This window comes from Ruditapes philippinarum, unplaced genomic scaffold, assembly GCF_026571515.1.
Source record: "Ruditapes philippinarum isolate M1 unplaced genomic scaffold, ASM2657151v2 ctg3165_1_1_1_1, whole genome shotgun sequence".
Classification (NCBI taxonomy): Eukaryota; Metazoa; Mollusca; class Bivalvia; order Venerida; family Veneridae; genus Ruditapes; species Ruditapes philippinarum.
The window spans coordinates 17,351-34,503 of NW_026853995.1; the positions used below are offsets into that span (position 1 = coordinate 17,351).

The 17,153-nt window shown below is 31.2% G+C and overlaps 1 protein-coding gene across 1 annotated transcript; it reads left to right on the forward strand.

The window, feature by feature from the left end:
- Positions 1-1,005: 1,005 nt before the first annotated feature.
- Positions 1,006-14,287, forward strand: LOC132738637 (retinal guanylyl cyclase 2-like). The gene is made up of 15 exons (XM_060726196.1): positions 1,006-1,106; positions 2,587-2,718; positions 3,603-3,680; positions 4,178-4,282; positions 4,927-4,998; positions 5,500-5,656; positions 5,948-6,097; positions 7,423-7,594; positions 8,022-8,162; positions 9,155-9,347; positions 9,942-10,116; positions 10,363-10,461; positions 10,997-11,088; positions 11,919-12,001; positions 12,983-14,287. Exons 1-15 carry the CDS (start codon positions 1,023-1,025, stop codon positions 13,818-13,820), a joined length of 2,571 nt encoding a protein of 856 aa, XP_060582179.1. The 5' UTR covers positions 1,006-1,022; the 3' UTR covers positions 13,821-14,287.
- The last annotated feature ends 2,866 nt before the right edge of the window (positions 14,288-17,153 follow it).

Here is a 17,153-nt window from a genome sequence, read left to right on the forward strand (position 1 = left end):
AATAATTTTGGTCTGCTTCTCTTTTTCTCTAGATTTGTACTTTGTGATGTGACCTTTGGTTTATTCATTAGCGTCGTTACAAATTTCTCGGGTTTTATTTTTAGACGATTTTGCACAAATTAATCTTTTTAGAAAGAAATTTGTTAAGATTGATTTCCCTCTGATTTGTTTTGATTTACTCTGACTTCCAGACACACTTTTACACAAATTAGTTCGCAAAACATTTAAGTTACATAAGTTGCTTGAATGAAAGGAAGTGCTGAAACTTTAATAGAAGAAGTAGAAAGTGTAAGTATGTCGCTCGACACGATTATTCTTGTTTTATTGCTGTTAAGAATATTGAAAAAGTTAAATGTCGAATCTCAGGCGAAAAATGGTTGATCGCAAAAATGAAACGTTATGCATAAACGTGAAGATTTGAATTTGAATTGTTGAAATCTGTATTACCGCCTATCTATTTATTGAATGATTCAACAACATTTTGCAGGTTCGATGGCCAAAGAATATTGTGTTGGGTCCCGACCAATGCTTCCATTTAATTTCTTGCAGGCAAGAATCAGAGGGAGGACTAGATGCTCTTTATATTCTTGCCATTGCCATAGCTGTCTTGTTTGTTGCCAGGGTAGCAACTGCAATAATTACTGTGTGGTATGTATACGATGATATAATCAAAAATAAAAATAGCTTAAATCTGATGAATCCAGAGGCATACAAATTTATCAAAAGATTATAAGTAACATTACACAACTTTTTTATGTTAAATATAAAAATTATTCTTGATTTCTTTTCTTTTATGGTGCTATGTGACTTGATCTTGTATAAAAACTCAACACAAATAAACAAATGACGGATTCATTCTGTTACATTTTAATGGTGCTATGACCATTATATAATCTGTTTTATGAAAATTCATTTACTTTCTTTTTAAAGAATGTACCTCGATAGAATATAAAGACTCTTTCTAGATTGGCATAATATTTGTTTTCATATTTTGATTTAGGCGAAAGATTATACACAGAGATATGTCTAAAGGTCAACATAAAGTTCTGTTATCGAAAGACGACCTCGTCTTTTTATCCAAACGTGACGTTCAAAAAGGATCTAAGGTGAGTCGTTTAAGTAAGATTTAATCGTGACACCGTATTCAGCAATCTGCGGATGTTTCAAAATTCTAAATTTTACCAGTTCATGTTAAATGTTGAATTCTGCTTAAGCCGGTGCTTGGGGGCGGAACGGTAGTTTGCACTTGACAGTACCGTCCATGAACAGGCTCAATCAAACCGAGCCTGCAACATTTTCGATTTTGCCGTGTTGGGCTTTCTTTAAGGATTCTTATTTCTCTCCATTATATTTATCTGAAACACAATACTCAACAAAGTAACATTTATATGTGACACCATACGCAACAAAAAATATTAATTCGTGACACCATGCTCAACAACGTTAGAATTGGCCGTGCTACATACACAACAAAGTAAGATTTATCTGATACACAGTACTCCATATACTCGACACAGTTAGATTGATCTGTGACAAAGTACTCAGCCCAGTAAAATTTATCTGTGACATTATACTCGACAAAGTTATATTAATCTCCGACATCATACGAAACAAACGTAGATTCATCGTCGGCACTATATTCAACAAAGTAAGATTTACTGTGGCACCATACTCAACAACGTTAGATTTATCTGTGACACCAAAGTTCACAAAGATTTATTCTCCTCACTCTTCCTTATTCACAATCTTAACAATGCTATATTTTTTCAATCACCAAGTAATCAATGGAGACATCCAATTTCTTTGTGTTTTCTGTCATCAGATCTAATTATAGCTATGTTTTTCTCTTATTAATTCTGGAACCGAATCTTAACAACAACTCGAAAACATTGTGATGTTATTTAAGCATCATTCTATTCTGAAAACATATTCACTGAATAAATAATGAAACCTTGCATTTAGTTTCTGTTTTAAACAAGACCATGACACAATTACACAAACTTTCAGAAAATTGCATAAAAGTGGATATGTATGCGAACTGGTTTTGTAATTCATTTCTTTCCTCATTATATATTTCTCCAACACCATTGAATATTTGCCATTTGAATGAATGGAACGAGGAATAGGAATAATAAACTGAGAAACTGGAACTCATTTCACTCATTTAAATAATCATAAAGTTTATAGACTTCAAATAATCAATGTTTTGTGAATGAAATGTATACGCAAAGCACACAAAGAACTTTTCTTTAACTAAGTATTGAATACATGTTAAGTATTTTTTAGATTGAAACAGGCTCAAAAGAGATCCTCAAATGCTTATTTAAGCAATTCTTGCTGCAAGAAATATTGCAATAAAAATAAAATGTTGCAATAATACTTGAATAAATAAAATGACATTCAGTTTTGTAAAGACAATAAACGGGTGATTGTTGTCAACGATCTACCTTTATTTTTTCTTTGCTACTTATCGTACAAAGTATATAGATCTATATTTGTTTTTGTTCAAATAAGTTGTTTTTGTCAACGCAAAACACTTTTCCAAAATGAAATTTCAGGAAATTATTTATTTTTCGTTCTTTATAGATAATGAATGGTAACAGTAATCTGATAGACAGACCAGATCTGATAAAAGACTCCAGTGGCAGAACAGCAACAAATAGGTCAATGGTTAGTCTCCATGAATATGCTGATATAACGGATACAGCAAGATATAATGTAAGTATAATATCTTATAATGAAAGTATAAAATCTTCTAATGTCAGTGTAAAATCTTATAATTTTTTTTGTATAGAATCTTTAAATGTAAGTATAATTTCTTAAAATGTAAGTATAAAATCATATAATGTCAGCATAAAATCTTGTAATGTAAGTATAAAATTGTATAATGTCAGTATGAAATTTTAAAATGTAAGTATCATATCTATAATGTCAATATAAAATCCTATAATTACAGTATAAAAACTTAGAATGACAGTAATAAATCTTATAATGTCAGTATAAAATCTTATAATGACAGTATAAAATCTTATTAAGTTTTCTTATTAAGTTTTACATATCATCATATAACATCTTATAATGTCAATTAAACATATTACAATGTAAGTTTAACACCTCATACAGTAGGTTTAACATTTGAATGTAAACATAACAGCTTATAAAGTAAATATAACATATATTAACGTAACAATAACATCTTTATATAATGAAAGTATTACATCATATATTTCATAACATTTTATGACAATAACACACACATTACTGTCGTGTCATTGAAACGTAGATATTTTCAGATACTTTCTGAAATTTTAACGGCAATATATCTTTAAAAAAACATAAATATTTTAAGAGAGAAGATGAAATTGTGACAGTTTGTAGAATTTATCTGAAGTTATTACTAAGACGTCGATATTTCCCATTGGGTATTAGATTTACTTCAAAGTTTTGTAAGCTTCATAACCAAAGTAACTGTAAAATCAGCATTTTGTTGTTTATTAAACAAGAAACACGAAAAGAAAAAAAATATTGACTATTATGTACGCTTGTATACATATGCATTATTAATGGTGTTACACTAACGGAATCGTTTTTCACTTTTACAGGGCGATTTGGTTCATGTTAAAGAACTAAATATTAAAAACTTTGAAATGAAAAGTAAGGTGCTACAGGTCATAAAAACGGTAAGTATTAAGTTCTAGTCCAATTAAAATTTCTTTCTAAATCATATACTTTTATATAAATTTTACTAATATTTACAAATACTTACTTCAAAACAAATACAAATGTACTAAATAATTAACGATATTATTTTCTATTAACATAATCAAAACTAAATATTAGTTAAACTTTACTTTTTGCTCTCATTTCCAGCCCTCCAAGATATCAGTTTACTGTCTCATTATGTATTTAAGACACTACAAGAATATAACACCACGACATACGAAGGCAATATCTAACTTTGAATGAATGCATTAAATCAGCTGCGATAGTTTCAAATTGTACAGCATTATTAAATATTTTGAGTTTACTTGAAAATTAGAAAATTTGAGATAGCTTGAAACTAAATCTGTTGTTGAACATTATTTCTGTTCATATTCTGATCTGATATTCGTTTGTTTTATTGGTTTTTTTTTCAAGTCGAATAAATGATGACATTTGCAATAATATATGATTTCAGCTAAAAGATGTACGGCATGAAAACGTGAATTTATTTGTTGGTTTCTATGACGACCAGCATGTTCCAGCAATAATAACAGATTTTTGCAGCAGAGGTAGTCTTGAGGTTAGATATGATTTGTTTGACACTATAAAGCAAATGGTCTTATTAAATGTAAGACTTAAAAAAGTAATCAATATATTCTTAAGAAGTGTGTTAAATTTCTATTTTTATAAATATACTTGCTTACGTATGTTTTTCTAATTAATTGTTTCGTTTTTGTTGTGTGTAACTTGGCTTTCACCCCCCTCCCACAAAAAAAGAAAGAAAAAAAAACGTTTCACATTGTTTCGCACACGACGAGTTGTTCAGTTGTTATAACGAAAATGCAACAACAAACCAAATTCACGTTTCGCTTTTTTGCACGGCGTGTAATTGTTTTTTTTTAATTACTTGCTTATTTATTGGAACGGTTTCCATGATTTTTTTGCTTTAATTCCGCTATCGACTATCCAAAGCAAATTCACTGTTTGCCTTTTCGCGCGGCGCGTTTTTGTTAATTAAAATATAAGAACAAAACAAACTCAGCAATTCCTTCCGTTCGCGCGGTTAACAACAGAACGACAACAGGCCAATTGCCATGACCCTGTTCTGTAAAGTTTTTTGGCACAGCACCTTATTGCTAGCGGAATGGACTACAGGAAAGTAATTAAACAAAGCGACCATAGTTATTATTATTATAAATATAATTATATAATCCTATTTTTCAGGATGTTCTCAAAAATCATGATATAAAGCTTGACTGGGACTTCAAGGTCTCATTACTTACAGATCTCATAAGGGTAAGTGAAGTTTACATATACACACAATTACATATTTAATGAAGATGAAGAATGTAAACAGGAACTAGCATAATGCGTATAAGGTTTATCCATACGTTATGCATTAAATGCTTGTCGTTTACAAGTCAAGTCAATACATAAAAGTTGTTTCCGATGTAAAGAATCTTATATTTGATTTAAACGGAGAAATTGGTAATGTCACGCGTAACAAAATGAAAACGCATTTTATTTAAATACATTTATCTAAAGTGCATCTTTTACAATAACAATCGACAATAGTTATGCATAAAAACTGACAGTCATTATAAAAAATGTAAATTTCAAACAATTTTAAAAGTAAAACATTCTTCTAAAGAAATCACAAAGATGATTGAAACATGCATAGTTAATGATGCAATATGTAGAGACATTTATACAAACACGGTGGACCATACAGCGCTATAAGATTTATTTGAAAAAAAAACAACAACAAAATACTTAGATGTAATATTTTATTTTAAGGGTGTCAGATATATACATAACAGTTCCGTGCGGTGGCATGGAAATCTTAAATGTCGCAACTGTTTGATAGACAGTCGATGGGTACTCAAGGTGTCGGATTTCGGGCTTCCAAGCTTCTATGGTGCTATTAAATATACTCCAAAACATAAAGACAAAGGTAAACAATCCAATTTGTATTAATCATTTTCAAGTGCAGTCATGTGTTCTAGTTAAACGATCCACTTTAATTTCGAACTTGTAAGGCAAATTGAAATAACGATTCAACTTAATTAATTACCTAAATGTTAAGACAATGAATTATAATATGAAACCTCATTTTCAAGATCTTCTCTTACAAAATATTTAACATTAATAAAATTATTTAATGGTATTCTTTAAATTAACCTAAACTTGACAATAAGTCCGAGGTATTCTTCAATTAACTTCAAGTTGACTTCATCAATTTCAGATCTGTTGTGCATGGCACCAGAACATCTTCGAGATCAGGTTCCTGGGCTTAAAGGCTCAGAAAAAGGAGATGTTTACAGTATATCTATCATTATGCAGTGTGTCGTCCTAAGATCAGAACCCTACAGTACTTCCGGATTGACGCCTACTGGTGAGAACATCGTAGTTTATTTGCATGCGGCAGTAACACAAGTTTATTTTTTTCATGGAGAAAGGTGGCCAAGTTGTAAACGTGCATACTTCTTAATACAATGTATAGATTTTGTAGGTTAGATTGCAAAAGGTTATTCTCCATATTTCTGTATATGACACAGTTAAAATAATTTAATGTTTATTTTTCACAATACTGCTTAAATGGTTAATTTTAAAACTGAAAAACAACAACAACAAAAAACATCAGGCCAGAAATGGTTATTTAAGGTCCAACGTGATATGATCCCTTAGTGAACTTGTACAAATTGTATTCTGAAAGTTATAATTTGGTTTCTCTCTAATTCTATCAATAGCTACTATTTTATTGCATAAAAGCTCAGTACGCAGAAGAGTGGGAAAAAATAAATTAACCTAACAAATCACGCGATCACGCACCATTGTTGCAAATTATTATAATATGTGTGCCACCGGGCATCATGTAGAATTGCTAAATACAATACAATTCATGATATTTCATTATCAAACACAATTTGTCAAATAACATTGGACTCATCCGTTATAAGCATGCCAAAGCCAGTTTATATATACGAAACACAAATAATAAATCGCAGAATAATCGAATCAGACGGAATAAAAATTATGCACGGATAGAACTTATGCACTCTTGTGCATACATTTGCTTATGCAGAAGCACATGACTCATTTAAAACACCAGCCTGCAAGTTGCATTTACCCTATATCGCTGAAAGCGTTGACATATATATTTTATCATACTAGAATAAAGATATTTGTAAAAGTTGAATGGTTTGTGACTCTTTAATATGTTCCTCCACTGAGTCACGTTGCATGCCTATGACTGTTATACTTCGATATATACTTGTACTACCTAAATGATTAGATATTGTTATATGGTAAACCTCTGTCAACGTTGCTTTCAATAAAGCCCAGATTGTATTCGTTTTAGAAGAGCTTCTCACGAATGTATGCTCTAGTTATTTTCAAGTGCTTCTTCTACAGATTAAAGTAATTTATTGAGATGTTAGCTCACACATTATCAGCTTTAGTACTTTACCCTTCCCAAATGTAATTCATTTCCAAGTGTTATTCGTTATAAATGACAAGCTTTCAGCAGAAATATAAAAATTGGACATGAAAAGACATTAATCTGGTTTAATGTAGCCCTACTTAAACAGGAGGAAGAAGTTGACGTGTTAGATTTTTGCATTTTATCTAAAGTAATGAATTTTGCTTTTTCATATTTCATTTGTGTACATATTGTAATTTATTTCATTGTCACATATACTATGTACTTTAATTATGCAGAAATTTTACAAAAGTTGAAACATCCTCCGCCATTACTTCGACCATCAGTTAGTCATGGTACAGCGCCACCGCAGTATATACAACTGATGAAAGTTTGCTGGACGGAGAATCCGGAAATGCGGCCCGGAATGGAAGAGATTTATCAACAGTTCAAAACCTTTACCGGCGGGAAGTAAGGTCCCTTCTCTCATATTAGTAGAAGCTTGTTTCACTTGAAAACTCTGAGTCAGAATATATTTTATTCATTCATCGTTAAAGTTAATTTATTTTTTGATAATTATATATATTAAATGAACTATCAGTTTGATAAACCGGACTCTGTAATGCTAGGATCTAATCTGTACATATAATTGTGAATTGTGTAGCTTAAAAAGTAACTATTAAATTATGTTCATATAACAAAAATGTTTTATCTTCTAATGAAGGAAAAAGTTGTAAGCCGGTGCTAGGGGCGTGGACGGTATATTGCATTTTCCAGTACCTTCCGATCAAACCGAGCCTGCAATATTTTTTAAATGTTTTTCGATTTGGGCGATATAAAGGGATTCTGTTTTTCTCTATCTAATCAAAATAAGATAATTTTGTTATGTTACGTTTAGAAAAATGAACATAGTCGACACCATGTTCCGGATGTTAGAGAAATACTCAACCGATTTAGAAGACCTAGTAAAAGACCGAACACTTCAACTAGAGGAGGAAAAGAAGAAAACCGAGCTTCTTTTATATCGAATGCTTCCAAGGTGAGAGACAATAGTATATTCCCAATAAAAGCTAGATATTACCATTTATACAGGGTTTTCAGGGACTTCAGGGATACAGAGAGAATAGACCTATTCTTTCCAGAAGACTTTACTCCTTTGCAATTATACTGATCTACCAGACTTTGTAAACACTGTCTAAACTTGTTAAATATCATTCGTAGAAAAACAATATATATTTATAAAAAGAAGATTATACTTGTTCCCTTTTGCAATTAGAATATCAACCGTACTTTAGCCAGCTATTAGGTTAAATAAAGATATCGTAGACATAGCAGTGTAACCTTTAAATGAGATATTTAACAATGAAAATGTATACAACAAATTTGTCGGTTATTGTCAGAGCATTGTGTATTTTTTAAACAGAGCACTGTTTGTATGTATATGTTTCATGTGCACTATACAACCTCGAATGTCTGTTATCGAGATTGTAACCTCTAGGACATCTCTATATGTGTTCCAATCAATGTTGTGATATACTTCATCTGAAGTAGAAAGAAAGTTTGCAATAACAATTTAAGCCCTTTATCTGAGAAGTTTATTCTCGTAACTCCGCAAACTTAATTGTCAATCATACAATTCTTTATCTTCTTCTTATTTTGTCACACTTTGAAGTGTACAAATTGAGTTTACTATATGCATCGTCACGTATGCACATCATTCATTTTGTTTTCCATAAACATTTGTATTCTGTGAAAGACATTTTGGGGTCCGCCTGGGCTCCTTGCCGTTGGTTCTTGTTGCTGGGTCATATGGGGGTTGCGTTCATTGAACGCCGCCTTTCCTTGTTGATCTTGTTTTTCATATTTTTCGCAAATCTTAGCTTCCAGGTGCATCAAAAGTAGAATAAGTAAGCAGTATCGTAGTTCTGAATTGGTTTGATATTTTTATGTGTAATATATTTCTTTAAATTTCTTCTTTATATTATTTAATGATTTATTTGATGAGATTATGAAGATAATTTGATATTTTAGAATTGTAGCAGATAGCTTGAAATGTGGACGTAACGTAGAGGCTGAACAGTTTTCTGAAGTTACAATATACTTTTCCGACATTGTCGGATTTACAACAATTTCTGCCAACAGTACTCCTATGCAAGTGGTCGACCTTCTGAATGATCTATATACGATGTTTGATGCAACTATTAATGCATATGACGTTTATAAAGTAAGAACCTTCATTTGAACCCTAATCTTCTTTACTTTGTGTACTGGGCGTGTGCTTTGAAATTCAATAAAATTGTTAGGGATTTCACTATTGAGTTACAAAAACAACGAGCTACCAACATTAAACTGCCTGTTCAGACTAAACGGGTATTTAAGTCGACCTGCCTGTATACTTGTATCAAAGGCTAATCACATTAGCAGAGTAAGCATTAGAGTTAAAATGTTAAAATTGTCAGTGCGATTGACTCATTTAAGTTTGAATTCTTAGAAAAATCTACATGTTGTTTATGTTCTGACAGGGACGAAGTTGTATTTAATAAAGTATAAGCTTTTGATAAGTGATTCCACTTTGATGAGTCGTTTCACATCGATGATATTCAAATAGTCTAACTGTCTATATGAAGTGATTCCGATCGGTGTAACGTTGTTTAGAGCAAATTCAAAATGACAACAAATTAAAATCAGAAGCAATAACTTGTTAAAGTTATTTTTAATTTTTAACGTTTCCTTTGGACATCGACTGTATATTGAATCTGCAACCTTCTACATTTTGCCAATTTTAGACTTTATTTAAGGTAACTGTTTTATGTTTTAGGTTGAGACAATAGGAGATGCATATATGGTTTGCAGTGGTTTACCGATAAGGAACGGTAATCGGCATGCCGGCGAAATCTCAACAATGGCGTTAGATCTTCTTTCACAATGCGGAAATTTCACAATAAAACATATGCCGGAAGTGCCTCTCAGGGTTAGAATTGGACTTCATTCAGGTATTTGATATAGCCACACTTTTAATTTCATTAAATATTTTAAAATCTTCCGAAATACAGTAATGTGAACGTTTTTAAAGTTTAATGTAGTGAAAGAACTGCTATCGTACAGAATATAATTTGCATTTTGCATCTCGTAGCTGTACGTTTATAAGTAGCTTAATATTTAATTCCAAGGTAAATTTGATGAAAGACCTATTGGCCATTGACTACGAAAGATGCAAAATATGCCACTATGTTTTTCAGGGCCAGCGGTGGCTGGAGTTGTTGGTCTTACTATGCCGAGATATTGTTTATTTGGTGATACTGTAAATACTGCTTCGAGGATGGAATCTACCGGTGCAGGTAAAGATATAATATGAATAATCATATAATTATATCGACATGCAATATTTTTTGCTCAAACATCAGATATGTAATCCACGAGTGGCTTGTTCGTTTGTCGAAGACAATTGATCTTGGACATTCCGAGTGATGTTAAATTGTCTCCAACCCTGATTCAAAATCTTGTAATCAGTAATTATCGACAATAATTATTGGTTATTGTTATCCAGAAAAGCTGCCGGTTTGATATGACAAACGTTTGTGTTAAAATTGTCGTTTAAACAGACTAATCAATCAAAAATGACAATGAATAATTCTTTCTTTGTGTGGATTACTTTGTATATGTAATTGTTCTTTAAATAAAACTATCTGTGTCATTTTAACGATATAATTATCAAGATATGAAGATGATATTTTCCATCATTTGTTGGATAGTTGAACATTCATTTTGATCTTGGTCGTCTAATCAATTATCTTATTATTCCATGTATGGAAAAAGGAAGCAGTTAAAGAGATTGCATCCTGTTAAATAAAACTTTAAACTTATTTGTTTCAGCATATCGAATACATATCAGTGAAACTGTTAAAACAATACTTGATCTACTTGGTGGTTATCAAACTGAATATCGAGGCGAAGTTGAGCTGAAGGTCAGTGAAGAATATAAATGTTCATTCCAATTATGGTTGATTAAAAGCTTAGTGGTGATTCAATTAATCACAACACGTTTCATAAATAAAACAAGGACCTGTAAATTTTGTCATTTAATTTAAGTTTTTAAGGTAATAAAATTGATAAGATAGTGATATAATTAATTAAACTGCGGAGAGGAAAGACAAACGACATGCGTAATTATCTTTGTTAAGCAATTTAAAGCGAATGAGCTCTTAATTAGGTGCACTTTCTCTTCATCAATAGATATTTATCACATTTTATTTGATGAAATGCTAATTGTCTACTATTTTATCAGAACCATGCATATAAGATAGCGTTCACAATAATTGGAAATACTAAAACAATTAGCTCTTGGCAAACATTGTACTTGTTGATATCCGGATAATTGGAAACCTTTTGATCACTTTGGAGTGTTGTGTATAGCTAAGGGATAATTACGATTAATTGGCAGCTATGTTTGTTGTTTATTTTTTAAGTTAAATTTTGTTCAATTAATTATTGTTCTGATGATAACAACATAATTAGAATCATAAACTTATTAAAAGGAACGCTAAATTTTGTCAACAATATATTAAAAGTATTTCAAAGGGTTGAATATGTAAAGTCATGTTTTTTGAAAGAGGAAACCCTGTTGTTTACCTCAAACGGTTAAAAATGATAATGCTGCAGGATTACTTTTATTGAGTTTATATATGGATTACAGTGGTTTAAAGCAAGCTAATAACAAAGCCCTCTCTCTTGTAAACAAATAATAATTAAAAAACATCAGAATGTATGTGATATATTTGAAAAAAAAAAATTGCAGGGAAAAGGCATGGCCAAGACGTTCTGGTTGATTGGAAAAGATCAGTTCAAGAAAGATCTACCCGATCCTCCGCCTCTATCTAAGTATGTGTTTTCTTATTTTCTTATATTTATTCTAGAAAACAAATGTTCCCGCAGAACAGGTCCTTTCCCAATTAGTTTACTTACATAAACTTTGCTGCTTTTGTAAAGATAAACAATAACGTATTATGCATGTTTACTGATAGCAGAAGTTAGTAATGTCGATCGAACAGCGAATATGCATGAAACTGCAGACAGTTGTTATGAATAGATAACCACTTTTATTTTCATCTATGCTTTATTCGTCAGCATTTACTTCATAAAGAATTAAACATTGTCTAAAATGTGGTACGAACTTTCATAACGTACAACATCTATTTATGTTAACGATATAAAGCCTGGCACAAAAGTAATGTAATCATTTTTAATATATCTTCTACTACTTTGTGTCATTTGTCTTTCGCTTATATATTTAATTTGATTGCATTATGTTTTCTATTTTGCTTCATAAAGTGGAGACAATCATGGGTAGGTACACATGTTCGTTGGATCTATTGAAAAAATAACTAAAAATTTGCGCTCTACATTAAGTAACAAATTAAGTATAATTAGAATTAATTTAAAAAGAGAGAGGAAAAATAAGAAGCATTCCGAGAAACATGATGAAGACTGTAGAAAACTACATGAACTACCCGCCTTAGACCTAACAGTCCACATTTGTCACAAACCAAATCTTAGCCTGTCATACCTTTTTTAAAAAATGTGTTTTTTTTTAAGAATTTCAAAATTGTAATTTTTTAACTCTCATAAAGCGTTTATGCTGAAATTGATATGTTTCATATACATTACAAGTTCGATTTGAATTATTCACATTTTAGTTATATATAAGTTTTAACCTGATGAAGATCATTGTTATGATCGCAACTAGCCGACTTTAATAAATAATCTCAACCTATTAGGTGGTGACGTTTAGTTTCTCTAAATCATTTTCTGCCCTCAATTTATAAATAGGTTGTACAATTAATATTCTTATTTCATTTACAGTTTGTCAATTGACGAATTTAAAGCTGGTGCTAAGAAGGGAAAACTGGATCCTAGCAAATTTACAAAACGTGTGTCAACTGTTTCGTCTCCAATGTTTCGCTCAAGTACACCACCAGTACTTGTTGACAATATAAACAATCACAAGCCGTCCGAACAACGGGTAATAAACTCAATTATACACGTGAGTCCTACACCAAATAGCCATTCTGGTAATCTTAACGAAATGTCAAAAGATATTGATGGAACAGAAAATGACGTTAATGAATTATTAGAGGCAAAAGAGCAAATTTTAAGCAATATCGATGAGGTTATGAATCCGACAAAATCAGGAGCACATACAGATAATCTTAACAACAAGTATGTGTACACTGATCATGTTTCAAGCAAGCAACAGACTATCAACGACAATAATAAAGATGTATGCAACAATCATGAGATAAGTGTGAATGTTAATAGTAACCTCTGTTTACAAAATGATAGTGAACTGAACGACAACGATGATCAATCTAAATCGTGCGTTATAACTAACAATGTTAATGACAAACATGTGACATTTAAAAAACTATCACTGGATAAAAGTGTTTCTAATTCATTGAATGAAGAGAATGAATATATCATTACAGACATAAAAGTAAATGATATCAAAACTTCATGTGATATTCATGATAATAACTTGATCTCACCAAGAAGGAATATCGGTGAAAGCAAAACAAGGAAAACAAATTCACCACGTACAAAAATGTATGCAGGATCAAACCAAAACAGATCTAGAAACTCAAATGAAACAAATAGTGGATCTAAAAGAAGACGCCCTAGTTTTCAAGAGAGTCTTGTTTAAATCACAATTTGATTACAAGACTCCATGAACACTTTAAACCAGGACATTGTCTGAATTCAAGGTGCTGTTTCACAATCTACGCATGTTGTATAATCTCTATTTTTTTCATTTCATGACAAAACGATTGGGAGAATCTTTCTGTTTTTGTTAGCGTAAGGTCTATTGCTCTTTAGGCTGTCTTGGTTTAAGGGTAACATTATATGACACAATGACCTACAATAAGTTAAAACTTACCACGATTTATATCTTACATGCCCTTGTCGTTTTTTAATTCGATATAGTCAAAATCATAATTTGTTTATAGAAAGAATTTCAAAACTAACTACTGAATAAATAGTTGGCTATGGATACCATGGATACATGTTGATGACACATACGTGTATGTGCCGGCTTATCTTGGTCTGCATAGGTCAAACGGGTTACTATAAAAAAACACACACACACAATAGAAAAACAATAGCATTATAAAAAATTAACGAACAATTAAAAGCAAAAATTCAGGAACTAAATTATTTTAATAAAATACTTAAATTGTATTAAAGTGATTTTATATGATCTTGTAACAAAAACACGTATCATGTAGTTTTTATTTAAATGAATTTTATTGCCAATAAATGCATTAATATGTTTGTACATGTCAGAAATATTTTGTCAAAAGATGCAACATATGTTAAGATAAAATATTTCCAATTTGTCTTGGCATAATATGCATTTTAATTATTTACATGTATTCGTTTGATAGACTTTCCTATTGTTGAATAATTTAAATATATAATGTATTAATGTTAAGTTTTTTATGTGTTAACATGTTATAATGTATATTAATGTCTGTCTAGTTTTGTTTCAAATTTTGGTATATTGTTTCCTTTTATATAGACCTTTTGAATAAAACTGTTCTATTTAAATATCTTTCTTAATATAATAAAAACAAAATTATAATAAATTTGGCAGTGTTTTCCGTTTTTTCTAACCCGTTCCTCATTTTCTTTTCTAATGCATTTAAAGATATGTATCTTAGATAAGATGCAATTAAATTTATAGCAAAATGTAATAGAGTTCGTGTTAATATAAATTCAAAGCTACAATTCAAACTGATTAAGATTTAAGATCTTCATTTGAATTGAGAATATTTCAAGTTATATTAACATAATTATAGTTTGGGAGCCCGCTCGTTCATGCATGAAATAAGGCACGGAAGTACACTCCACCAGTTTGAACGTCGCATTATGACATAAACTGTGTCGGTGTGACGAAAAAAACAATCAAACAAACACAGACAAATCATAGTTTTGAAATGTATACATGCTACAAGTATTCTGAATGGCCACTTAACGAAATGTACCACGCAATGCGGCTAGGCAAATTTCTTAAGCCTTCATATAATTTATCAAGTAATTTCAGTTTAGAATGCAATAGATTTACACAAAAATGAAATTAAGCAAGAAAACAAGATTCTCTTTTTATAATATCAACACAATCTAATCATCGTTATTATAGTAAGGTAATATAATGACTGTTTATTGAAACAACTTGTGCCATTTATTTGTAATTGTCATTTCGACTATTTGATGTTATGATTTCTCAAAGTTGTCATTAAATTGATAACTAATGTAAGCAACGTATTCCTCTGACGAAATGAGTCTCATTAAGTAAAAGACAGCATGAAAAAAACAAGAATACACATCAACAAGGCAAAGCAACGTTCACAGGATGCAGCCCCCCGACAGACCCAAGTAGGGCACTCACAAGACAACAAACAAAAACCCGTAGTGGACATAAGGGTGAAAGGAGTGGGACATGTAATGTGAAATAATATTCACTAAACAGGCCCATATGGGAATTAAAGGAATAAAGGTTGTAAGGGTGAAAGGGGGGTGGGGGCGATCAAAAATGGGAGAAGGGGGAGGGGGGTGAGAAAATACCTACCGTCAACGACAATGGAACAAGACAGACATCATAAAACATGTAAACAACCATAAAAAACTAACAATACAGACATGAAAAACACGTGAAGGAACACAGAGGGGTACCGTCTTGGAACGGTCGGTTTTACGCGCGCCAAACCTCACTTTTAGCCCCAATATGTTCCTGAATGACACGAAAATCTAAATAAAATTAATACCCTCCAAGTAAAATTCTAACAATGGTCATGGTTACATTAGACGAAATAAATAAAACACGTAAAAGATAAATATGTAGAAAAAGGTACAGCCTAATGACCATTAACAAAGTACTCGATGCCTTAAAGAAAATCAGAGCAACAAGAAAATTACCTACAAGGGCCCGACAAAGTAAGACAGAAGACGAACATTAAGACAATTCAGTCCCAAAGGGCTTTAAGAAGTGTCCATCATAGAGTCTCTCGAAAAATAATTCAACAGAATTAGAAATCGAATACGACTAAAGCATATGCAGCATAGAAATATGTTTCTTCCGAAATTTGATATATTCCCAACTTGTCCTTTAATCAATATACGAGGCAAGGATGCAATATATAACGCAGTACTAGAAATTATTTCTTTGAGAATGATCTTTAATTTCCTGTCGCGTGTTAGGTGTCATCACAATATTCTGTGATTAAAGTCAGACAAATACTCAATGTGCAATTTGCAGCAGAAACTATCGATGTAAAGGATATTAGTGATATAAATTGAATGTACGAACTATCAGGGTTGTTAAGTATATACTGCTGAACTCAGTGCCATGGAATGTGAGAAAATTTGCACTTTCCTGACAAATGTCAAAATGATTACGCAATTTACTTTTCGGTGCTTTCGAGGGATCTCCCTCTTTATAGGATATGTGTGCACGTAAACAAAACATAGTACTTGAGTTTAAAAGAAAATTTATTGAAATATCATTTTTAAAACATCTCTCTGGCTACTAAATGAACTGGAAATGTGCGGTTATTATCTTAGGGTAGTATGATACTTTGAAGCGACGAGGAAATTGCATAATTAAATGGTTAATCAACATTTTTTATCAGAAATTTCAACCAAAAAAAAAGTGTCTAAATATGAATATATCTAGAACGTTACATGTATATTGTTCTTTATTGTGCGGAAAACACGACAAAATGAAAGATCATGCTAGCTCTACAAGGATACAACATTTACAAAATTTGTTCACATGTGTTGTCTTTATAGTTTGTTATACATTGTCTACACGTATATTGTAATGCAAAATAGTTGGTAGAAGATCAGAGTATGCCACTGAAATACGGTCTTATATTTAGAACCGTTGTCTCCATAGTATAGGGTACAAAAGAGAGTTTCAATGAAATTTGTGTTCTGTGTATGGACAATCAAAATGTTTTTTTCATTAGCTATTCGT

Bases quoted from the DNA above. Each gene is read 5' to 3' on its own strand.
- LOC132738637 (XM_060726196.1), top strand. From the start codon at position 1,023: ATGTCTAAAGGTCAACATAAAGTTCTGTTATCGAAAGACGACCTCGTC. The intron at 1,107-2,586 runs GTGAGTCGTTTA...CGTTCTTTATAG, and splicing joins ACGTTCAAAAAGGATCTAAG to ATAATGAATGGTAACAGTAA. The intron at 10,462-10,996 runs GTAAAGATATAA...TATTTGTTTCAG, and splicing joins GATGGAATCTACCGGTGCAG to CATATCGAATACATATCAGT.